The sequence below is a fragment of the Heloderma suspectum genome, chromosome 4 (assembly GCF_057233095.1).
Source record: "Heloderma suspectum isolate Gila_16-S chromosome 4, 16-S_ref, whole genome shotgun sequence".
NCBI classification, from domain to species: domain Eukaryota; kingdom Metazoa; phylum Chordata; class Lepidosauria; order Squamata; family Helodermatidae; genus Heloderma; species Heloderma suspectum.
In genome coordinates this window covers 195,057,455-195,082,964 of record NC_139461.1, presented here as the reverse complement: position 1 = coordinate 195,082,964, position 25,510 = coordinate 195,057,455, and the positions used below count along the sequence as shown (strand labels likewise).

General features: G+C 44.5%; 1 protein-coding gene across 5 annotated transcripts in view; it reads right to left on the bottom strand.

Moving 5' to 3' along the window:
- Positions 1–25,239, bottom strand: part of LOC146347919 (very-long-chain enoyl-CoA reductase-like) — a 47,640-nt gene extending 22,401 nt beyond the window's left edge. For 2 of the 5 annotated variants that reach the window (XM_084851813.1, XM_084851814.1), the window contains exon 1: positions 15,575–15,696. In XM_084851813.1, coding sequence (XP_084707939.1) covers positions 15,575–15,601 — 27 coding nt within the window. In that variant the 5' untranslated portion in view covers positions 15,602–15,696. Of the gene's footprint in view, positions 1–8,261; positions 8,299–15,574; positions 15,697–23,064; positions 23,209–25,143 lie in introns of those variants that run through there. The other 3 variants (XM_084851815.1, XM_084851816.1, XM_084851817.1) reach the window with 3 other exon arrangements.
- Positions 25,240–25,510: the final 271 nt, after the last annotated feature.

Genomic DNA, 25,510 nt, shown 5'->3' with positions numbered 1-25,510 from the left:
CAGCGGCACCATTATACCCTATCTTACTACCATCATGTTCCAGGATAACTCACAAAGCCGGATCAATGCAACGGGTTGTAATATTATGCCGGCTTGAGATGGTCATTACACCCCCATCCTGAAAAACTCTTATTTGCTGAGGGAGAAGTTCTTAAAAAAATGTGTGACTTGAAATGAAAAATAACCAAGGCTAAACTTTAATGACTAAGCCAGCTTGCAGGCAAATTTCAGTATCTGTGGGGGCTATATCGGTAGGACGGCCAGGCAAAAAAGAGGACATGGAAGCCACATCTGCTGAAATTCCCTCTTCTCCACAACTATTAAAGATGCAGGAGCCCTCTCCTCTGGCCACTCCAGCCACTGTATGCTACTGAACGTGGTCTGGAGGCCAGAAGTGTGTTTTGTGGCACAAAGTGATCCTCCCACCCCCAAATATAAGTGGATATTTGCCATAGTAAAGTTTGTGCTATACTCAGAAAGGGCTTTCTAGTTATTCCTGCGTTATGTGAACTCAGGAATAACATGTATAATTAAATCTATGTTACATGCAAGAGCAAAAACAGAGATGCAATGTTAAAGTATAGAAAATCTATATTTCTTACAACTTGAACACATTACTTTTCCTGAAAGGTGAAACTGGGCAGTCTTTTTAAGTTTTAAATTTGGTAGGGCCAGATACAATTGATCTGGGAGAAGCCTGCTTTTGGACACTCCTGGTTTACATCAGTGGGTCAGTCCAAGCATAATGATCAAGCATATCCCACTCCCCCTCCACTGATCCTGACCTTTCTGAATTCTCTCCACCAAATTTAACTACAGTTAACTGTAACATGAGCAGCAAACTTAACCTGGTTAAGTCAGGTTCCCATTAAACCCAAAATCTGAAATCACTGTACATGTGATGTGGCGGTATTATATCTGCACAAACCAAATCTGCATAAGTATAAGATATATTTTCACAAGTTTGAGTTTGCTAGTTTTTAGAATAAAAACTCCATGGTCACTCATTTAAAAACAACTATACGTAAATCCAAGATTTAGGCCACAATCCTAAACACACTTAGTAAGGAGTAAGCCCCATAAGACATAATGGATCTGCTTGGACGATCATATGTTGGCTTAATTAGCTGAAATATGAATGAACCGTTTGCCTGCACACACTGTCTCTTTATTCTTCTCTTTACCATGCAAACAAATGAACCAGGAAGTCTTCATTAACCATAGTTTCCCATTTATCCAAACCAAGAAACTATGGTCGCCAGCTTTAGAACAAACAAGCATATTAAGCCATGGTCTGAACTTGGTTTAATAGCCTGGCTTATTCCAAAGCTGGTTACCAGAGGTGCTGCCAGGCTTGAGTGGGCCCCTGGCAAAGGCCCTTCCCCTTCTGCCTCCCAGCTTGCTAATTTGCAGCTAACTTGGCCAATGAGACACCACCTTTTGGGGCGCATAGCCAATGCACCATCACAGAGTGGTGATGGTGCAGGTGAGGGGCTCAGTGGACCCTCACTGACTGAACTAGCTACCACTCTATTTTTAGGGAGAAATTATTTAATTAAAATGATGCACAGCTGCAGTCTTGGCTCCCAGTGCAGTTAGATCTATGCTTCCTTACTGTATTAGCTGCGGCTGCTGTGCTCTTTTGGCTGCTCCACCCAGTGGTCTGTGACTAGCAGCACCACTGTTGGTAACCACAGTTTCCTGGTTCAGATGGAAAGGTAAAGTGTGGTTAATTAGAGGCTTCCTGGCTTAACTGCATGAAGAAAGGAGCTAAGGGGCTGTTGCCAGGGTGGAAACTGAGCCCACAGAGCCCCAGAGCAGTTCTGATTCTGAGGAAGAACAGCAATCTGTGGGAAACGAGCTCGCTCATCTCTCACAAGCACAGCAGCTGGCAGATTTCTCCTGCCAGCATTGCTGGGATAGATAGTGACCCTGGCAGTGAGAGAGCGCTGGAGGGGGGCTTGTTGGACGCTCGGCACAGACGCAGGGAGCGACGACAGATGGAGGGCACCGAAAGGGGGTGCTCCGCTCGTTTGGCGCTCAAATAACGGTTGCGTCCCGAGGACCCAAGGGAAAGAGCGAGGATCTCTCCGTAGCCCATAAGTTCAGAGTCTTCCCGCGGTTCTCCTTCAAACGGGGACCAACTGCCTTACCTGGAGCTTAGGCTACTCTGCTATCTTTCCCCAGTGCTGTTCCTTGTTTAGTTGCTAGTGATTAGTATCTGTAAGAGTCATAAAGTAATAAAGGAATAAAGCCTTGGAAAGAATCCTCATCGTCTGTGTCCTGAGTTGGCTATTGGAGGCGACTGCAAGAGGCAGCTAGAGCACTCCTGACGCAAGGAAGCCTCATTCATATCTTGGCTTTTTAACCAAACCAGCTCAATGGAACTTGCTTCTGAGTAAACATGCATAAGACTGTACTGTTAAAGTATTATCAAGAGGAACAGATAGAGAAATGGACACAAATTATATTGCTTTATTTTATTTGCGTGCGTGCACACACACACACACACACACATCCATCAAGAAATAGGAAGAAAGGGATTTGCTTTCTTAAGAATGCAATTCAGCACGCAGATACAAGCCAAGTCTACATTACAGACAGTATTAATGAAATAACCCAGTACACTTTTAGCCTATACTCACTTCCCTGAGGGTTGTCCCATTCAATTTAATGAGCCTTACTTCTGAGTAGTCATGTACAGGATTGCACTACACATATGTTATTGTTGTAGGGTAGTATCTTGCTTATGAATTAAACAGCATTTCTTTAGTATGGCATAAAACATATTTTCCCAGTGAACTGCTGGCCAAATGATGCTGCAGTGAGTTTGCATTGTCATATGTAGGATATAAATATCAAAATAAGACTGGCATAAATAGATAAGTTTATCAAATGCTTGTAGATCATTTCATTTTTTTTAAGGATGTGAGTAATCACAGGAATACTCCAAGGTCCAATTACCACATCTTCTCATTTATGGTTATAACCACTTCTGTTTGGAAGAAGCCTTTCCTACTGCTAGACTGTCTTGCTTGGTATTTACAAGTGAATGCCATATTGATTTTTTAAAAATCACTCACGAGAAAAATGCTTACTGTACAGTCCATGAACAAGCAGGCTTGAGAAAGAACGGTGCAAAACTAATTCTGCCTGTGCTGCTAGAAAGTGCTTGTGTAAGTGAGACTCCTTTTGATTTAATTAGGGCTGGGGCACAGTTTCTCCTCATACCCCAAGTATCTGATTAATTCTTAGTAGTCAAATTAAACTTTCCAAACATTTCTTTGTGAATGTCTATTTTCAGATCAAAATTACCCAGCCAGACTGGCAACAAACCACGCCAGAAAACTCCTTCTTTGCTATGGTCTGTTGCTAAGCAACAGGACTGGAGGCAATACAAACAGATGCTGGACTGTTACAAGTACGTGTCCGCTGAAGTACAAGCAGTATAAAATAATATACAAGCAGAATAAAGGAGGTTTGGAGTTTTGTATCTCTACCCACGCACTGCTGCTGTCCTCAGCTGCTCTCACCTGACACCCCCAGTCCAAGCTTCACTTGCTATGAGTCCCATCACCACTGTTGCAAATGTGGCAGTATATACATCAAAATGGCACTGCACATAGCCCTCTTCAGACCTTCTCCACAAGTAAGTGAAATATGTGGAGACGGGGGAGCAGGGCTGCCCCACTGAGCTAAAGTGACCGGGTGTCTTACTTTACAGAGGACAGTCCTCTCTTTGAAGACATGGTCTATTTGATGGGCTGCCCGGTCCAAGTCTGGTTTAAAGTTGAAGAACCGCAAGAAGGGAGAGCAGAGGCCTTGAAGCTGCCCATCAAGAGTTACAGGTCAGTGTTCCTCACTATCGTGAGATGCACTGTATTTCTATTTAAATTATAGTAATACTTTCTAAATGTGCAGTTATGCATATAAATTAGCATATGTAAATATTATGTAAATTGGTGTCCTCTTTTGTTCCCTTTTTTTGGCAATGCGTAAGGGGCAACCCTACTGGCCTCACCTTCTTTAAGCATACATGTTCAGTGCTACCTCTTGAGAGGAGCAGCACCAATTTGCACAGGGGATCCTGGTCACATGGAGCACCTACACACATACAGCAGTGCAGACGTCGCGGCCCTTTTGTAGACATTGCACTGAAGGCGTGTACATCAAGGGGGCAAAGCCAGTGGCACAATCCCACAGTAGCATGTGTACTGAGAAGGTCCAGCTGATGAGGGCCAAGGAGGGCAGCAACTGAGGGCAGCCAATTTGATGTATGGACGCCCATTTGCATTATGTTTAAGAATGACAGCCCAGAGGACGGCTCTGGTGTGAATCTCTTAAGTTCACCAGGTCTTGAACCTGGGACCTAAAGACTAGTGCCAGGGGTAGAGCCTGGCATTGTAGGGGCAGAACCTAGCAGAAGGAAATGGGATCTGGCGGGTCAGAGAGTGGAGCCTGGCTGTTCCTGGCAAACACAGGTGTGGATCAAGACAAACTGAAAATAACCTAACCTTTGGTTCTAGCCCCTTACCCTGAGATTTCTATGCTCTGGGAATTCAGAGATGGAGGCTAAAACCCTGAAAGGACAGTGCAAACCCTGAGATATGGCAATCCTAATTGCCCTTGTAAAGAAGGGTGTAAGTTGGTGGCAGTGCTTTCCCCTACCCAAACCTTTAAATCTCTTGCATTAAAACCTGTATATTGGGCTCCTACTGTGACCACTGTTTTTACATCTTGTAGTTTACAGAGAAGTCTATGGGCAAGTTTTATTTCTTTATTTAGATTATTTTTGGATTGCTCCTCCACTCAATGAGTGCTTGAGGCAATGTACAATAAAAAGACAAAGATTAAATACATAAAGATACAAATATATAAAAAGACAAAGATTAAATACATAACGATACAAATATATAAAATGTATTCTAAAACCAGGGATTAATGGGAAAAGCAGGAAGCAACATTAACTATTGAAAGCTTGGTGGAACAATATTGTCTTCACGAGGTGCACAGATGACCCATCTATAATTCCATACGTACCCAGAAGTCATCTGAAGGCTGTAAAATGTTGCAACAGAACTAGCTGGCATATACTGTAACAATACTGGATTTTCCCTGGTTTTAGTTGCACCAAATCAATAGTTGCTGCTGCAAAACTTTATAAAATCATTATAAAATGATGCCACAGAAGACACGAATTGTGAAGCAAGCAAACTTTACTTAACACTGGGCAACTTACTCTTATTCCAACTGAACTCAAAATGGTTTCTGCCCTAGGTTTCAATTTTCTGCTGAGATTCCTCAGAACTGCTTCCCTCCAGGCCTCTGCACATGGAGTACTTTCCTTCCTACTAACATTACAAAATCACCCACTAAAATGAACGGAATATATTCAGGAAAGCTATCTGTAAATCGCCTTGCTGTCGCTTTGGGGCTGGTTCTTGCACACTGATTTGCTTTACAAACAGAGTATGAAAATACCCTCAAAGTTTGCCTTTGAAATAGAACTGTTAAAAAAACAACTGGTCTAAAGAACCTAGCCAAAGGAGCTTAATATTCTTTGCAGCTCAGAAAATGCTCTTGGCATTTCATTTAGTATTCTGTTCCACTGGGCCCAAGAGTGCATGAAATTATAATGCAGTAGTACATTTCTTTTTTCATGTGTCCCCCACTTTTTTTCTTTTGGGATCTATCCTGAGAATGGTTGGGATGGCTTCCCTACTAGAGGATTTCTGTTTCTTTCACAACCATGGAATAATTGTTGTGTTACATGGACTTCAGACCAAGTACTTTGGTCAGTACCCTGCTGATCAGCTAGACCTACTGTCTCTAGTCAGAGTGAAGACTCAGCCTCACATTTTTTCTAGTACCATTTGCTCAAATACTGGCTACTTTCACATGTTCCCACCGGCAAGGCCGTGAGGGAGAATTTGGAGATCCTGGCAAACTGTGGTTAATTTTAACTAAGTTAGTTTAAACAAGTTAGCTTCATAAACTATGGTTTGAAGTTGGCTTGTCTGAAACTAGCCATAGTTAAGATCAACCAGTGTTTGCAAAGTTCAATAAGCTCCGTTTAATCAGAGATGGAAGCTTTCGAACTCTTGGCTGCGCTGGAGGAAGAGAAGGGCACACACAAGCCCAGAGGAAGACTAGGCTCATTCATTCTCATTAATCAGGGATGGCCTTAGGGGTGAGTGAGCTGGGTGGTTGCCTGGGACACCGAGCTGAAGGGGGGCACAAGCTGAGCTGAGGGGGGTGCCAAGCTGAGCTCGGTCACTGTGTATTTTGAATGTACTGCCTGCAGTGAGCTAGCGTGGCAAAAAGCAAGTGTCTGTAACCTTTCTTTTGAAGTTCTACAGGTTGTTTGGGTACTAACTACAAAAATGATCTTCCTTCAATTAGGTTGAAAGTTTCTTTTTCAATTTCCATTTTCATGTAATTTGTGCTAGGTGAAAATCAGTAAAACACAGCTTTACTTTGAGGCAATGTTACCAAGCACTTAGCACTTCAAACACTGGAAACACTATAAGCACTATATAAATAATAATAAAATAAAGCCATAAGCTGTAAGAGGTCAGCTGGATACCTGTTTTACTTAACTTTTTAAAATTATTTTTAAGGATAAAAATAATGGATATTCTAAAGGAACGAATGCTTACCAAAAGACAGTAATGCTACAAAACAAAAATATTGTAAGTAAAACTTGTGATAGTTCTGCTGTGTTGCATAAGACACTGCCACTGCTCAGAATGTGCTTTTTGAGCTTTGGCTTATGAAACTGCAGCATAGTGGCTGAGATAACAAGGTTGTTAGCAATGTCGTTCTCAATGGACATCACACCTGCACAAAGTCTCATAAATCCTCTGGGTGTCCCTGCAAAATTGACTGATAGGGGGCACCAAAGGCACTCCTTGCCCAGGGCGCTATTTGTCCTAGGGCTGGCCTTGTCACTACTTCAGGGGTAGGGAACCCCTTTCAGCCCTAGGCCCCAATTCAAATTCGGAAAACATCTCAGGGGCTGCGTTCCAGTGATGGGTGGGCCAAATATACAAAATGTGTTGTATATTTGTAGGCATATACACCCATGTTGTATGGGTGTAGGCAAATAGGGTAGAGTCAGAGGCATAAGGGGTGGGCCAAATATACAAAATATGTGAACATATGATAGCTTAAAGCTCTTCCTGCCAATAACTAAGCCTTAGGAGAGGTATTTCAAACATTTAGAATGGGGAAAAACTGCACAATAGCTGGGAAACCACCAAAAGACCAACGTTGGGGGAAGGGGGCGGGGCCATTTGTGGAGCCCCAGAGGGCTGGATTGGGCCTTGAGGAGGGTCAGATTTGGCCCTCAGGCCTGAGCTTCCCCACCCCTGTAAGAAACCATAGTTTTGTGTGACATCCCAGTGCAACCATTACCTCATCAAAAAAAAAAAGGTTAGAGGGCAAGAGAAAAGAGTGGTCCACCAAACAATAGCTGGGACAATTGTCTAATGCCAACTCTGAACTGAACTGTGGAAAGCTAAGTCCTTTCAGTACAGGTCCACCGGGAATACCCATGACTGGACTCCATTGTGAGATGTGACTGACTCTACGCTGTCCCCTATCTGGGGCATCTCCTATAGCTCTCAGAACACTAATTGTGTTGTTTATGCTCCATAATGTACTTTCTTTGCATACACACACCCAAACGTTTGTGTCATCTGGGGCTAGAATTGCCACCTCATTTTTCTAGCAAGCCTCCTGTGATTTTAATAGCAGCGTGACAGGCAACTCAGCAGATTATACTTTTCCTGGCACAGAGATGCACCTTCTGAGTTTCTACCTGTTGTGCAGCATTAAAGTCACTGAAAAAGAGATGGCAACTTCACTGGCACCATGTATTTTAATGGTATTCACTTTAACATTCCTTATATTCAGTACAAAAAATTAGATCCTGACAAGGCAACTTTTTCTTAGCTGGAGATGAAGAGCTTAGACCTCTTACTTCTCTCTCTCTATATATACATCAACAGAAATAATACAATACAAATATTAGCTGCCAGGGCAGAACTTTAATTATAATGGAACTAAACATGCTTATGCAGCAATTTAGGATTTCTTTTCCTGTAGGGTCAGCCTGGCAACAGGAGCCAAATATCCCTTGGAAAATACTAGTGCAGTACTATAAAAATAGGCAGCTTTTCCCCATTCTAAAAGGTTGAAATGCCTCTCCTAAGGTGTAGTTACTGGCAGGAAGACCTTTAAGATAAAATATGTCTCACCCTCTTTGCCACTGGCCCCACCAACCACTGGAATGCAGCCCCCCCAGAGCTTCTCTGAAATGGAATTCAGCTCTCGGGCTGAAACAGGTTCGGCATCCCTGCATTAAAACAAGACCAATAAATTAACAACTAAAATGGCAAATGAAACAAGAAACCCAGCACAAAGTACAATACCAAATAGAACAAAGACATCTGTAAACCCCACTTAGAAGTCATCTGTGAGACTTGCACTTACTATGGAGTTCCACAAATGTGGAGCCACCACTGAAAAGACTTTCTCCCTGGTACCCACCAATCTGATAGTTTTTAATGGTGAGTCAGACAATGGGGCCTCCTAGGTTGATCTCAGAGCCCATGCATGTTCATATGGGTGCAGGAGGTCCCTCAAAAAACCCAGCCCCCAACTATTGGGGGCTTTTCAGGTCAACATTAGCACTTTAAATTGAGCTTGGAAACTAACAGGGAAACAATGTTAAAATGCAAATTATAAACAAATGATAGCAATGATCTTCCAAAATAAAAGAACCCTTGGGGCGATATAAATCTTAATCCTGATGAAAACGTGTACCCATATAGGCCTCAATTCAACAATCAAGATCCACCCATGGAAAAAATCTTTCACCCATGGTTTACCTTTCTGGACCGGATCCCAAGTGTGCAAACCCTACATTGGGCATCTAAGGCTGTGTATGCAGTGCCATTAGTACAAACACTGTGTCTGCACTGCCTCTGACAGTACCAGTCACAGGGGCAGGGAGGAGTTTGGGTTGAGGGGATGATTTCCTAGTTGCCAACTGGGGCTCTCCACTGATTCCAGTAGGAGTATTAATTCACACCAACTCTTTTGCAGGTATAATGTCATGCTGTCTTTGGCAGTGGAACTGACCCCTGAGAGCACAGGATTCCAACCACCATTCCTTCCCTGCCATGTCCCCAACTCTACCCAGAATCCCCCCTTGTACCAGCAAGCTGGACTACAGATCAAGCTAGCAGTAATATCCCACCAGTGCAAGGGTTATACCAGTGTTATTTTTTTTCTACCAGCATAGCATTGTACTTCACTGGCACAGGAGATGCAGTGAGAAGCAATCCTGTCCTATCTTATGAGCATAACTCAAGGATAGTATTGTGTCTTAATTTTAAAAGCTATTGTTTTGGAAAATACATTTTGATCTCCCATCTGTAAGAAAGATGTTATTTGTTCCAGAAGCTATATGACTCTGCAAAGCTGTCATTACTTAAAATTGCTATTTCTCCATTAACTCTAACCCATTAATGACAACAAATGGTTTTCCAAATAACTCAGCAAAAATAAAAATAAGCCTACTAATGTTAGTTGCAGGGGGGAGAACAAATTATTCAGAACGTAAGAACACGCTTTATTTACATTAGAACTTTTTTTTTTCCTTTTGCAAATAAATGTTCACTAAAGTAACCTGTTTCCTAGCCTGTGTCTGAAGTAAGGAAATATGGAGGGTTGGCCTTACCATTAGGCAGAGTGAAGCAGTCACCTCAGGCAGCTGATTTTCAGTGTCACAAAAAGGCAGCAAATTACTAGTTATTTTATGTATTATTATTGCATTTTTACTGGCAGAGAAGGGGAAAGGCACTTGTGAGATTTTCTGCCTCAGGTGCCAAAATAACTTGGCCAGCTTTGGGTACTATGTTCCTTGACTTGGGGGAATTGACTGTTCCGCTCAGGTGGCAAAATGTCTGGGGGTTGGCCCTGTGAGGCGGGATTGTTTCCTCCAAGACAGCGAATTCCTGCTCAATTGCTATTAGTACTTCTAATAACTTGCCTTTGGATTCCGTAAAGCAGGCCAACTCTTCTTGGGACTTGTGGAGGTAAAATTCAGCCCACCAGCCTGTGCCGACTGCAAGTTTTTGAGGGCCCTTGGGCAAGACATCCTCAGTGGAGGCCCTTCCCCCAGCGATTAGTCTACCTTCTCACCTCCGCCAGCTGCTATTGCTCCTCATCCTAATTCTCATCGTTGCCACCACCTGCTTGCTTGACAGACAGACAGCCAGTGAGGAAGCAGGCCGTGGCACGTACTGCGCCTCACCACCACCACTGTTGTCTGGGCCAGAGCAATAGGGAAGTGAACAAGCAGGTCGCAGAGGTGACGAGGAACTCCAAGGAGTGTGGGCCCTCAGCAGGTGCGCGATCATACCTACTTTTGATGCTGGCCCTGCCACCAGCCATGTATGGCAACTCACCAGGGTCTATATTTGCTGCTTCTGGGGACTCCAAAAACAGGGAAACTGTCAAGGTCCTGGCAGGCCACCATTCATGACTGATGGGTTGTGTTCAGCTTGGTGAGTTAAAAGTTGCGCCAACTTGCTATAAAGGCATACATTCTTTGCGATATAAATGTTCATTCATTTTTAATCCAGATTTTAAATTGCGTTGTCAAGAATATTCTGACAAGAATTCAGGGCACTGATCCCCAAACACCACTGATGGCTCAAATTAGGTACTGCTACTTACAATGTTGTTGACAAAAGTCTGTGCACCTCTCTCTTTTTGGATTTATTATTGATGAGTTTAAGATTTATTTCTGCACACTATGGGATTTGTATGCATTATTAAGACTTGTGAATCTCACTTAATACTCTCAGCATATTGTCTTTAGGGAGCATTCAGGACTGGGTCTCCCCTTTGAGGCTCACAGTTTTTTGTTAAATAGCCTAATAACGCAACTTTCATGAATAAAATAATCCAAAAAGACTTTCTAAGCCTTCAAGGTTGCAAAAATGATTAAAAAAAAATCAAATTAGGTTCTCAATGGGCCAGTTTGTACCATCACTGGTGGCTTCTTTAAGCTGGATTGGGTGCCGGGCACCATTTGCCTAATCACCTGCACAGGACTGGCACGTTGTGTCATCTGAACCCAGGAAGCATGGCTTGTTGAAGGGGGAAACAACCCTCAAATAACCCAACAACAGCTAACATATGTGGGTATTTTTTATATTTGGTCCTGCCCATTTCACCTTTGGCCTCACCCCTTCTGCCTTGAGCCCCTCCCACCACTGGAATGCAAAATGGAATTTGGTCCTCAGGCTGAAAGAGGTTCAATACCTCTGCTGCAAATGGAGAGTCCAAAAGCCCTGCATTTCCTTAATGTGCACGCTCATAAGTTTAAAATTCTCCTCTCACTCAATTTATTATAATGCTCCATAATTTTAACCTTTCTAGCAAAGCTTTAAGCATTTCCCCCCCAAATTTCATGTATGGCTGTGGCTCTGAATGGCCACATGACCCAACCAAGATATCGCTGGTGACTAGATGTTGGTGACATGGAATTGGATTAATTGGAATTAATCCAATTACAGGATTAAGCCAATATCTGTGGGAGCAGTCTTGAGAACTTCTTCTTGTATTCAGTACAAAAATCCCAAAGATACAATATGAATCTACAGGGAAAGATCATATGAATATTTCCTTTTCAACCTTTCTTGAGTTGATCCCAGGGCTCAAGTATCATTTTCAAGGCCAGTACAAGCTTGTAACACAAGCTCCCTCCCACACACATACCATGATCCCATTCCATACACTGGTATATTTTCTCTGTTATTGGAAGTATCACATTTGAGAAGATGTTCAAGGAAATTATGCCATTTTGGTATTGACTTGGCTAGCTTCTGCATTTCTTCAAAAGTTAAGACACCAATAAGGACGCTTTTCCCCACAGATAGAATCTACTATGGTTTTAGGGCACAAGACTATATCTTTGAAAAAAGCATGAATCAGAGAGTGAAGCACTATTCCCTCCTGCTTTTTGTAAACCCTCTTCTGAATGTGGTAGTGCTAACGGTGATGTTACCAGTCTTTTTAAAGCATTAGATTGGAGGCACATGATACACTTGCAGCTTTTCTTCATCATCAATTGCCACAGACAGTCTCTATGCTGGAATCATTTTCATCTTGTTTTTGTTCATCCATTTCTCTAGTTAGTGCTTTACTTGAGCTAGACTGAAGAAAGGTGTTGCCTGTTTTGAAAAGTGGGGGATTGACTGTCCTTTCATTTAATTTAGTTCTCTATATTTTTAACATCCTTTTTTCTGGCTGCCTGATTTGTATTTATAGCCAGACCTGTCAATGTGGTGTGTGTGGGTCTGTGTGTGAACTAGACATTTACTCAGATACATTTTGGGCCTGTAATTCCTACCAGCAGCACTGGCTCACATGGTCCCTGGGATCAATAGCCCTCATTATTATTATGCTTTGTCCTCAGCTTCATAAAGGGTCCCTTGAGTAAATATGTGCCAAGATGAAAGAGTGCATGATTAAACTCATACTAGCTTTTTGTGAAGAAAAGTGGATGATTGATCATTCTCTCATTTCTATTTCTCTTCATAGGTACTGAACATGTATATTAGGAAAACAACTATGGGTGCAGTGTTGGTTCAAAATATGAAAACTCTTGTTCAGTACAATATACGCTTGCACATTTCAAGACTGAATTACCACTCAGTGACTAATTGCTGTGAAGTTGTTCAATAGCGTTTTTTTCATCTGGTACGTGCATCAGTTTCAACAACAGTTCATCTCTGTGGACAAAAGTATAGTGTGCACCTCTCAACTGTATCAAGGCCTGGAATAGCTCAAAAATGGCCAAGCAGTTGTTTTGTATTATCTTTTAGGTGCTTTTTAAAAATATTGCAATAATGCATCATAAGACTAGCAGATCAGAACACACCCTTTGTCTCAAGACTGGCCATAGCATGCAGTTTGTCCTGAAATACCTTAAGTTGTTAAATCATCATGGATTATTAAGATTATATTATCTTCCAAATGCAGGCCACTTTGTACAACATAGGACCTAATAAAGCAGCTAACTGGAAAGTCTTCCAAGAAACTGTTATAGTTGTGGCCAATGAAGTTTCGCTGGCGATCTTCTCCTACTGGTTTGAAACATAATCGGCATCCTATTATCAATCCTCACCCACTCACCGTCCAATACACAACACAGACACCGATTTAGGGCACTTACTGTACTAATAAAAGCATGAATAAGAGGCCAAAGCACAGAATATGGAGATTCACTGAAAAAACAGTAGTTTTGCCAATCTGTAAAACATGCAAACAAAATTTTTTAAAGTCATACTTTGGGGGGGGGGGGTTCCAAACTACAAAATCTGAGGTAAAAAAATGGGCAGCTGTTAATTGTCAGCCTGTGAGCAAAGCTGCTGTGATGTTGTGGAATGTTCATAAACATCCCAACTTCTCAAAAGTAAAACAGCTGGCACAAAAGCATGGGAAAAGGTACAGTGCATGACCGGTGGGAAAAGGTGCAGACAGACAAAGGAACTGAACCTCTGATTTGCTCTCTCTTTCCTCAGGGGTGCTTGTGTTACCTCCTAGTGGTTGGCAGTGTCATGGGTAAAACAACTCAATTCAGAAGTGTGTATAATTGTGTCTCAATATGCCTAAGTACTATTGGGCAGAAGGGGTACAGAAAGGTGAGGGCTAAACATAGAACAAGGGAGCAATCCTATGGGTTGCTCCCTCATTGGATGGAAGCCTCTGAACTTGGAGGCTTCCATGAATCCAATGCCCTGCCAAGCTGCTGCTGGCAGGAAGTGAGGAGGACAGAGGCAATATTCTCCTCTCCATCCTCCATGTTTTTTTCCCTCTAGACAGGCCTCTGAGCCTGTCTAGAGGGCACACTGGCAGGGGCAGGACTGGGGCTGGAGAGGCCACAGGATTCATTGGAATCTGGCCTCTCCTCTCCCCTCCCCGCCCACTGGAACACCCCCTTACAGACCTTTCCAAGGTCCTCTGAGGTCATGTTTGTGACCTCAGAAAGCAGTCAACATAGTTCTTTCTGTGGCAGCTGTGAGGGGGGGATCAGATTCCAGAGTCCCCCTTCTGAGATCATAGCAGTATCTACAGCCACAAAGGGTGGACCGCAAAGAATCCTATGGTCCCTGGATCACTCTCCCGGGACCATAGGATTGCTCTCCCCACCATCTAAAGAAACCTCTTTATGACTGTTGAAAGTTTCCAGATGATCTATTATATACTATCCAAAACATAAATGTAAAATTGGGGATTAGAGTGGTCTGCAAAAACAGATCTCCTCCTTTCTGCTTAGTTATTCTTGGAAAGCTAGCCTTTCAAAAGTGAAAGAAAATCAATCACCTCCTGTCCAGTAACCAGAAAGCAAACTTAGAAAATAAATGCACATATATGTCCAACACACACAGCCAAGTTAGAGAAACAATAATTTGTACTAGAAAGATGTGACAATTTGAGAAGCAAGCAGCCACTCCAGGGAAAGTATCTAGTAACCTAAGAACAGGATGCACTGGGGATCTTTATGATATCCAGCTGCTCATCATTCTTGGATATATTCATATGACTGCCTAACTGCAAGTGTTGGCTCCCTCTTTAGGGCAACCTAGTCATGTATTACACACCAATTTAAGCTTTTTTTTTTACGGCACAGCACATTGCCAAAATATATGTTTGCCATGGTATCCAAAACGTGTAATTCTGTGCATGGTGGTGTTTGCACAGACCCCCTGAGCTCTGGGTAGAGAGGCAACAGGCACAGGTATTTGAAGCAGCTAGCACGAGACTATGGCCATGTGCATTTATTAAACTTTCTCCAGTAGTTTCTGAAGCATGAAATCATGGACTTCACTACAGCAATGGAAGACAAAAAGAATCAAAGCATCAGGAAGGTTCCTGCTCAAGCAGGAAAAGAAAACCTGCTGGTAAAACACAAGTCTCACCACTTCCCATCCCTTGTTTTACCTACATTGGTCTTCAACTGATGAGTCAGGACCTGCCTTACTAAAAGTGGGTCGCAAAAACACCACTGCCACCATTCAAATATTTGGTTAAACAACAACAAAAAGTGAGTCCCCAAAGCAGGTCACCCTTAGGCTAAAGGTGGGTCCAAGATCTGCAAAAGTTCAAGACCTCAGAGTGAGATTAAAGGCTGAGCTCCTAGGAAGTAAGCCCCAGTGGCCACAGTGAGGCAACGTGCTCAGGATTTGGATGAAAGTGTCTGGTGGATCTTCACGTTAGCTCCAATGCAGATGAGCGGTGGGTGGAAAGCACGGCTGCTGCTCCCTCCCCTCCCGACAAGCCACCGCTGGTGAAGGACCCGGTGCCAGCCAGCCAAGTGATCGGACCCAGAAGGCGGGTGCACACGCACCCCCTCCCCCAAGGATGTTCCCCTTTCCATCCAGCTCCCGAAACCTTGATCCCCTGGGAGTCTCAGCCCCTTGCCTTCCTCCTCACGAGCCACCCCTCCGCGGTGTGGCCTCCCTCAAGGCCATCCAGCCCCCGGGACACCCACCTCGAAGAAAGTGATCCTGCTGCCCATTTTGCAGGCGATCGCGCTGCCCGCCCGGCTCCAGCCGCCTGCCCGGGGGATGCAACTGGCGGCGGCACCTCCTCCTTCCCTCTGCGCCGCGGCTGCACTTTAATTGGGAGCCCCGGCACGGCCTGCGGCCAATCAGGAGATTCCCTACCCCCAGGAGGAAGCCCTGCTGGGATGCAAGAGGGCGCGTCCTCACCAGGGAGGGCTGTGTGTGTGTTGTGCCAGCCCTCTTCCCCAGCCATCACTCCCTCTCCATCCCCTGGATGCTGCTGCTGCTGCATGCAGCCAAGATGCGCTGAGTTCACCAGCAGCTCCGCAGCAAAGGCGAAAGGAGATGCGTCCTGGCAAGGCATTCTCCAAGGTTTTGCTGCTAGGCAGGTTGCCGCTGGGAGCGCCTTTGTTGTACCACGTGCTCGCAAATCTAGGCATTTTTTCACATAGGAAGGTTCAGAGTATAAAATCAAAAGGCATCCTTTTATCCCCACGCTTCCTCCAAAAAGTCTTCAGGCAGGATTCATGGGGTGCTTCCAGATGAGGCTTTAATCCTGCAATCACCCTGTCTCAAACACGGAATTTTATGGGGGGGGGGGTCCAGATGGACTTCTTCCATTTGTAACTCTCCCCTGTTCCCACCACTTCTTCTGTATATTTTCTTACCAGAAAAAAAGAGAGAGGAAAAGATGGAATAGCTCCATTGCTGTATAATGCCTTTTGATTGGTCGGGTGCTTCCAAAGCTTTTATAGCATTATTGCTCTGCCTCATTCGTGGAACTTGACGGGGGTTCAGACCACATTGTTTTCTACTTGTGACTCTCTGGTGTTTTCTTCGTGCTTCTTCCATCTTTTTCCTTAACACAGTAAATTTGTTAAGGAAAAAAAGGTGGAATAGCTTCACAGTGCCTTCTGATTGCTGGCACTGGGGGCCCTCCATCTGGAAAGACCCTGGAAGCACCCACAGTTCCCCTTTCCAATCCCAACACATCTTGACAGCAACCCATTGAGGTGGAGAGAGAGTGGCTGACCCAAGGTGCCATGAAAGAGTAGGGATTGAATACAGGTCTCTTCTGTCTAAATCTGTCCCTCTGCAACCAACACCATACTGGATTCCACAACATTACTTGGGCCTAGTCCCCATTTACCCAGGTGGCAACAGTCTTTGTGTAGTGTAGCAGCAGGTACACACTCCTTCCCCCCACTACTCAGGTAATACCACATAAGATATGGGCATGCCACATAGACACCTGTTTTTCTGAAATATATAGGAGGAACATAGGAAACTGTGTTACACTGAGTGAGACCATGGGTCAGTGCCAGCTCCAGGTTTTGGAGGGCCCTAACCCTTGGGCAAGACACCCTCAATGGGGCCCCTTCCTCAGTGAAACTACCTTCTCACCGCCATTGTCACCAACTGCTCTTGCTCCTCATCCTTTCTCATCGTTGCTACTACCTGCTTGCTTGACAGGCAGGCAGGCAGGCAGCCAACCAACCAGTGAGCAAGTAGGCAGTGGCATCTACTGCCCCTCCTTCTCACCACCACTGTTGTCTGGGCCAGAGCAAGAGGCGCTTGAACAAGCAGGTTACAATGGTGAAAAGGCAGATCCAGAGTGCTCATCAGTGGGCTCCTGCTGGGGTGTGGGCCCTTGGCAGGTGCCCAACCATGCCTATCCTTGACGCCGGCCCGTCCGTCTTGCTCAGTATTATCTACACTGGCAGCAGCTCCCTCCCTCCCTTTCTTTTTCTTCTGAGCTTTTCTAAATGAGGTTTTTTTAACCCGCTACTTCTGCTTCTGGATTCTTTGCAGGATTAAGATCAGATCTGTACACAGAGGTTTTTTTCCTTTCCTGCCTTTCCCTACATAACCACTAGGTAACATTGCGGTATAATGGAACAAAGTGTAATAACGACACTATAGTGGTGGAGAGTTGTGTTTTATTTAATGATTCCAAAAAATACTGCATTTCCCCACCCTCCAAAAACCTACAAAACTGGTTGAAAAGCACAGGATGACACTGGAGGATAACAATGTTGCCAAATGCACCCCTAAACTACTGTGAGTGAGGAATGGCAAGTGCATAATAAAAGTCTCATCTAGAAAATACTTATTTCTTTCTAATTAGTTGTTTTCATGCAACAAGTACACAAGGTGGCTTACAACCATAAAATCCATTCTCTTAAAATCAACACATACATACAACGTTAAAAATAATGTTGTGTCTTTTGTCAAACAAACAAAATAATTAAAATTTAAAATAAAGTACAATAAGTGAGCAATCCTATAGGGATCGACAGTCACCTCCGAACCCGGGGGCAACTGCCTATCCACTGCAGGGCAGGAGGCATGGTGAGGAGTACATCTCCTCCGCACTCCTACCGCCCTGCTTTTGCAGATAGACAGCCAAATGGGCCAATGAAGTGTGGGGTGTGGGGGCCGGATGACACATAGGAAGTGTCGTACTGGCACTTCCGACCTCCCCACCCTGTCCCATCCCCAGGAATGCCCCGTTTCCCCCGCTCCACACCGCTCTTCCAAGCATGGAGAGCAGGCTGATCTGCGCTGCCTACGAGGTGGCGTGGGAGAGGGTGCAGGTCAGTTCTCCAAGAACCAACCTTGGAGTGTGGGCTCAGAGGTCAGTTCCTGGGAACTGACCAGTCCTGTGGCCATCTAGCCACTGACTAGCAGCTGTAGGATTGCACCATACAAACTCATTAGAATTTTTTTTAAAATCAGTACAGCATCCTTTAAATTAAAACCACTTGTGCTTAAAATAAACACAGCAGCAAAAACTGACAGCAAAAGCTACTGTCTCTAAGCCTGACAAAACAGAAGATTTTTAACAAACTTCCGAAAGGCCAACAGGGAGGGAGGTGGGGGCACACAGGCCTCATAGAGGAGAACATTCCATAACTGTAGTGCCAATACCAGAAAGGCCTGACACAGTATTGGAAGGAAACTGAATGTCAAATAAGAAGGGTACATGGAGCACTGTCCCACTAGATGATTATAATGCATGAGGAGATTTATATATGCTCTGTCATGGCAATGTGGTGGGCGGTTGTCATTGTGGGAGCAGCTATTTTTTAATCCACCCCATTCTGGAAGTCAGTGGGAGGATATTTCTTGCGCCACACCCAGGGCTCATGTAAAGTTGTACCATCAGTGGGGATGTGGCCATGGTCTGGGAAAGTTTAGGATATGGCATAAGTGTGCTCCTCCCCTGCTCTGACCCCATCACACCCACAACTCCACTTCATGTATTTATTTATTACAGCTATGTATTTTATTACATTTATATCCCATCCTTTTTCCTCTTGCAAGGAACCCAAGGAGCTCATGCAAGGAGCTCACATGGTCCTCCTCACCTCCATTTTGTCCTCACAACAACTCTGTGAGGTAAGATAGGCTGAGAGCTAGTGACTGGCCCAAAGTGCGTCCCCAAGTGAGCTTCATGGCCAAGTGGGGACTAGAACCCAGATCTCCTGAGTCCCAGTCAAGCACTCAAACTACTACAGCACACTGGCACCACAGTTTGGCAGTTGTGCCAGCCTATCTTTGTGGAGTGTTCTGCCAGTGTATCTGGTTCATTCTGTGGGTGATGCATAGCAGTACCTTTCATGTGAGAAGGTATCCTTTGTGCCTGTGGCATATTGTGCCAGAGGGGAAAGAGACTCTGTGTTTGCCATCAGAGCTTGGGCTGTTTCCACCTACCTTGCCCTCCCTCCTCCCTCCAGACCTAGTAGCCTTCATAAGGGAGCTGCTGCTACTTTGGGTGTGTATGAAGGTGCTGTCCTATCTTCAGGACTATACCCTTTTATAATTTGCTCCCGGGAGAGGCTCTTTTCTATCTTGCCAGTGGAGGCTGGTGATTCCAAAGGCGGTGAATCCACTCTGGGTTTCACTCAGTCAGAACTCTAAAGGAACTATCCAAGGCATTGAACCCATTTTGGGAATAGGGTTCAGCACCTTGGATAGCTTCTTTAAAGTTCTGACTGAAACCCAGAGTAGATCCACTGCCCCACTGACATGGGAGCCACCAGCCTCCACTGACAAGATCTTGGATCCTGCCTCTTGTGGTGCTCTGCTGCTTAGTGACAGCCAGGAGGGCAGTTGCCTTGAGAATGAGGGTGCCCTTTCTTGGCACAGGTCATGGGACCCTGACAAGAAGAAGGCCTCTTTCTGTGGCTTGAGGGTGAACTGCCTGAAGTGCCTTGTGGTTATTTTTTTTTTATCTTTTCCTCTCTCTGTCTTTTGGGTGGGGAGGGCTGTGAGTTTAATGTGAGCGAGGTATCTTGTTGTTAAGTCTCTTAAAATGAACTGTTTAGTAAAATGCTTTATGCAATGTTGATATTATTGGTGCTGTATATTGTTAACTGACCCATTGGGATGTCTTATGCTCATTTTTGATATTTTTTAAATGAAATGTCATAGACTTGATAATGCTAGATTGTGATGTATTATCAGTATGGTCCTTGTGCTGGTTTGTTCTCTGAACTGCCTTGAGCGTAATGTGCGGTGGGAAACGCTGCATACAAATGAATTGATTATGACTCTGACTATCTCAAGTTCTGCTGGCCTCGTGGGCCTCTGCCAAATCCTATAACCTCTCAGCTAGTGGAACTCTAGCGTAATGCCCTTCATGCGTAAATATACACACCATGAAAGTGAGTATTTTAGGGCTCAATCCTGTGCATGTTGAGACAGAGAAAAGGCCCAGCATTCCCCAGCCAGCAAATTGTAGGCCTTTTCTCTGTCTCAACATGCATAGGATTGAGTCCTTAGACTATTCCTTGTCTGTCCTGCCTTCTAAGGTTAGGTAGGTAACTATCAGAGAGAAGGGCATGTCAGTGGTGACACCCAAACCATGGAACTCCTTCCTTAGGCATATGAGCCTGGTGCCTTTGTTGCTATCTTTCAGGTGCCAAGTGAAGTCCATCTTGTTCTCTCTGGCTTCACTGAATGTCGCCTTTTAGGATCTCTGCTCCACCTGCTGGTGTCGTGCTTTGTTGCTCTTGGAATCTTTTATTGATTTAATGCTGCTTGTTGCTGTTTTATTATTGTTGTCTATGATTATATTTTATTGTTCTATTTAAATTGCTAGCCTCTTTGAAATTCATATTAAAAAGGTAGGATATAAATTCTAACAATGAATAAAATAATGTCATACCCTGAGTCTCAAAATCAGCTGTACCAGTATATCAGGGCAACGGGAGGGGAGATGTGTCACATCAGCAAGGCCTTTGGACAGTAGCTTCCAAATATGCTTGGGGACGCATATGTGCCAGAAGAGAACTTCTACTGTACTACACAAACTGCATCTCATACTCACCAGGAAACTGTTTAGTTTTTTGTTCAATTTTTTCTTCTTACCAAACACTAAATAACAAACAGATCTGGTGTACAATCAGAATGATGTTTAAGCCTCTAACTATGTTGAGCTCTGTTTTTTGTTTTGTTTTTAACATCCTCTCCATTCTAGCTGCAGCCTTCTGGGATGCAGCCAAGGTTTTGTTAGCCATTATTGGAGACCAATAGACAGTGATAAATATAAGCTTGCAGCAGCAAATTCCAAACACTGGGAGGCATTATTTGCATAGAATACACACAAAAGAGGGATTAGTTATTCCAAGTTCTTGATATAAATAAATTACATTTGATTTATAAATCAGTATTTTGGATTTCATACAAACAACTGACCCCGTTCTTGCATGCATATTCTATGTCTTCTTTATTATACTGAGTAATATACTATGGCTTAGCAATTAAGGCTACAGTCCTATACCCACTTAGTTCAGAGTAAGCTCCATTGAATTCAGTCGCACTTACTTCTGAGTAGACATATATGGGACTGTAATATAAGAGAATGTAATTTTTGTAAGGCATAGTTGTGGAAGAAAAAGTAAAATTAAAACCATCTTTAAAGTTCTGATCTTAAATCTCACTGTGTTGGTTCTGCAGAAGACACAACGGAGAGCTTGGCTTTGGACCGATGTGTGTTTATCAAGCAGGCTACAAGTTTTGGAGTTACACAGAACTGTTCTGGACATTCTAAAAAATAATAATAAAGGGGCTGGGGAGATGTTTCCATGCCAGGGCATGGTCGGCAGACTTTTGTTCATTATACAGTAAAAGCCCATGCCTGAAAAGGTTCAAATAGTATTGCCCAAACTGAAGCACATTCTGTTTGGAATTAAAATTGAGGGCACAATTCTGACAACTGGAAGGAGGTGAGCTGTAAAGAGTGATTCATGCAGAGTTGCAATGGGCAACCTTTTTTGAGGGCAAGTAATACTTTAAATTAAAACCACTGTAAAGTAAAGTAATTAAAGTAATACTGGGAGTCATTAAGGGCGCAATCCTATCTAGATAGGCGGCTGCCTCTGAACTCGGAGGTGACCACCTATCCAAAGCAGGGCAGGAGAAGCACAGAGGGGATCGTTCCCTCTGCACCTCTCCTGCCCTGCTTTTTCTGCTAGACTGCTGATTGCGGCTGTCTAGCTAGAGGAGCATGGAGCGGGGAAGGAGGCTGCTGTACAACACATTGGATGTGTGGTACAGGCAGCTACAATCTCCCTGCCCTGGAACGCCCCTAGCCACGCCCCTTTCTGGCCCCTCCGCGCTCCTCTTGTGAGCACAGAGGACAGGGCTGTTCTGCGCTGTCTCCGGGGCAGCGCGAAAGTGGGGGGAGGTTGGTTTTCTGGGAACTGACCTTGGAACACGGGCTCCTGGAAAACAGCATATCCTATGGCCATCTAGCCACTGTCTAGCAGCCATAAGATTGCTCCCTGAATGATCCATTCCTTTCACCAATAAAGACTGTTTAGAAGGAGGCAAGGCCAGGGCACTGGATCATACAGAGATACATCAGGCAACCTCCTCAGATGGGTACTTTGTATTCATGGGAGAGTTTCAAGATTCAGGGCACAATCCTGTACACATTTAGACAGAAAAAGGCCTACCGTTCTCAGCATAATGAATGCTGGGAGTTGTAGGACTTTTTTCTGTCTAAACATGCATAGGATTGCATCCTCAATTACTTTATTGCTCCATGAATACTAGCAATTCTCTTGCAAGTGGATCGTTTGGGATTATGTTGGCCATTCAATGTCATCCATGCTGATAAGTTTTCAAGTTAATCAACGGCACTCTCCTACCCTCCCTGGCAAAGTAGTTAGTGCAAATTATGTATTGCACTAAAAAGAAACAATATATTAAGGATTGTTTGTAACCATAACATTATTCAGAACTCAATGATCCCCTGGAAAGTTAGGAAATGAAAAAGCTCAAATGTAGTAGCCATTATATTAGCAAAGCTGGATATTCATTTTGACAGCACATGAGATACAGGGGTCACGTAAATCTGGGATGGCTGTGCCAGTCTAAGTAGGAAGACTTACAAATGTAGACTTGACATCTTTAAACCTTGAAATACGTATTTTCAATGTATTTATTTATTACATGCGTAACTCACTTTTCTTGCAACATACAGCTTTTATATGATTTCTGAGAAGTCTTCCATCCAGGTGGAGTTCAGAGCAAGACTGGATTTAGGGACAGACCAATGAGAAAACTACCTGGGATGCTGGGCTTGAGGAGTGCCAGGCTCAGTCTGCGCCTGTCATGGGCAGCCAAAAGAAATCGTACAAACAGTTCGTGAATACAGGTCTACAGATCCTCACATGCAAATTGATCATCTTATATGACAAGGATAAATCACGCATGCGGATCATGCATCTATTCCCTGAAATGGGCTACAAATGCAGTAAGATAGCACAGTCTTCGAAGATTGGACCAGTGGAGAGAGACGCCAAAGGTACTTCTTTTCTGGGGTGATATTTGGTCTAGGACTAGCACAGAGTCATGGCCACCAGACACTGGAAGCAGGGTGGTGGTGGCAGTGGTGGGTCATGTATCATAAACAGGGCACACTGAGATACCAGGGGCGTTAAGAGCTAGTGCAGCTGATAGGATTAGATGGTCCCAGAACGTATGTGAGTAAGGGCCCAATCCTATGCATGTTTAGACTGTAAAAAAAAGTCCTACAACTCCCAGCATGTCCCATAGGATTGTGACCTAAATGAGTTTGGTCTCCAGAGGACATAGAAGAACCAACACTACATCCTAGGGACAGGGAACGGTGTCTAAAGGAACATTTACCATATGCTTATATAATTAATGTACATACATGCCATATTGTCATGTCTGGCTATGATACAAATCAAACATAAAGAGTCAGATATAAGCAAAGGGGACTAAAAGAAGCTAAAGGACACGAATCAATCTTCCAAATTGATTGGAAGGGAAGTCTTGTGTTCACAAGTTTGACAGTGGGCCCAGATAAATTATGTTGAACCCTCCCTTGGCTGCCATCTATAATTAGTGAGACCCATTCACATAGGTGGGTTGCAAGTTGTGGATGCCTGTTTATCCTGCGATTGAGATTACTCCTTCATGGAAGTTTGCGGGCTCTTTACATGATGTCGTGATCAGTAAAGGCATCTCCAGCACTAAATGCCCTTTGTTCCATTTTTAAATAGATCACAGATAATGAGCTATCGAATTACTCTGTTGTGTTCTGCTTCAGTTTTCTCCATGAAAAGAGTAAAAGCAGCAAGAAGAGGAGTGAGATCAATGAAAGATAATGGAAGACTCAGATATGGGGAGAAGGAGAGGGAGGGATGGGGGAGAAGGAAGCACATGAAAAAGGGAGTCGTTGTGATCCTGCATTTAAAACGGAAGCAGAAAGCCCTGTTTTAAATGCAGGACTTTAGGCTGGTGTAGAGATGCCCTAGAGGAGCTGCTGCATTAGTCTATTGCAAAAAATAAACATTGAGACACACCGCCTTGAAGACTAACTCACATACAGCCTGACCTTATGCATATTTACTTGAGAATAAGTCCCAGTAGGTCATACTCCCAAGAAACCACATAGAAGACTCTAGCCTTGGGCTGCCCTGCAGCCCCTAGGTTCATATACTAAGAGTAAGAAGAGCCTTGGTGGATCAGACAAGAGGCCTAGCTAGTCCAACATCCTGGGGTAAAATCCAGGAGCTGGGAGATCCGGGTTCTAGTCCCCACTCGACCATGGAAGCTCACTGGGTGACTTTGGGCCAGTCACACACTCTCAGCCCAACCCACCTCACAGGGTTGTTGTTGTGAGGATAAAATGGAGAGGAGGAGGATAATGTAAGCCGCCTTGGGCTCCTTGCAAGAGGAAAAAAGGCGGGGTATAAATGCAATAAATAATAATAATAATAAGTTAGTCAGAAGTAGGGCTCGAAGCAGGGCGTCTGCTGGGTTTTACCCCTGGTCTCCACCTCAGCAAACAGGTGCCTCTGGGAAGTCTACAAGCAGGGCATGAGTGCGACCTTGGTCCCCGTCAGGCTCCTTGGTAACTGGTATTGAGAGGCCCACTGCCTCTGAGGCTGGAGGTAGTATATAGACCTCATGACCAGTGGCCATTAATAAAACCACTTGATCTTCAAAGCTTTATCCCCCATGAATTCGTCTCATCTCCTCTGAGAGCCCCATTGTACTCAGCAGGACGTACCTCTGAATAAACATGGTTTGGGGCCGCGCACTGAGCTGCTGCTGCTGCTGCTGCTGCTGCTGCTGCCGTCGTCGTCGTCGTCGTCGCCGCCCACCCGCAGGCAAGGCCTCCCCGGACGCCTGAGGCGGAAACCGAAAGAAAGCGGCTAAAGGCCCGGCTTGCTTCTTTGCGTGCGCGTGCGTGCGTGCGTGCGTGCGTGCGCCTGCCTGCCTTCTTGGGAGGGAAAGACGGAGAAGGCGGTGTGCGCGGGGAACGGCGAGGCGGGCCTAGGCAGCCGGCAGAGGGCGCCGGGCGGAAACGCTGCCGTCGCCCAGGCACGGCCGGAGGGCAACGCGCGTCGCGGCTGTCGCGGCACGTGCTCCCGACG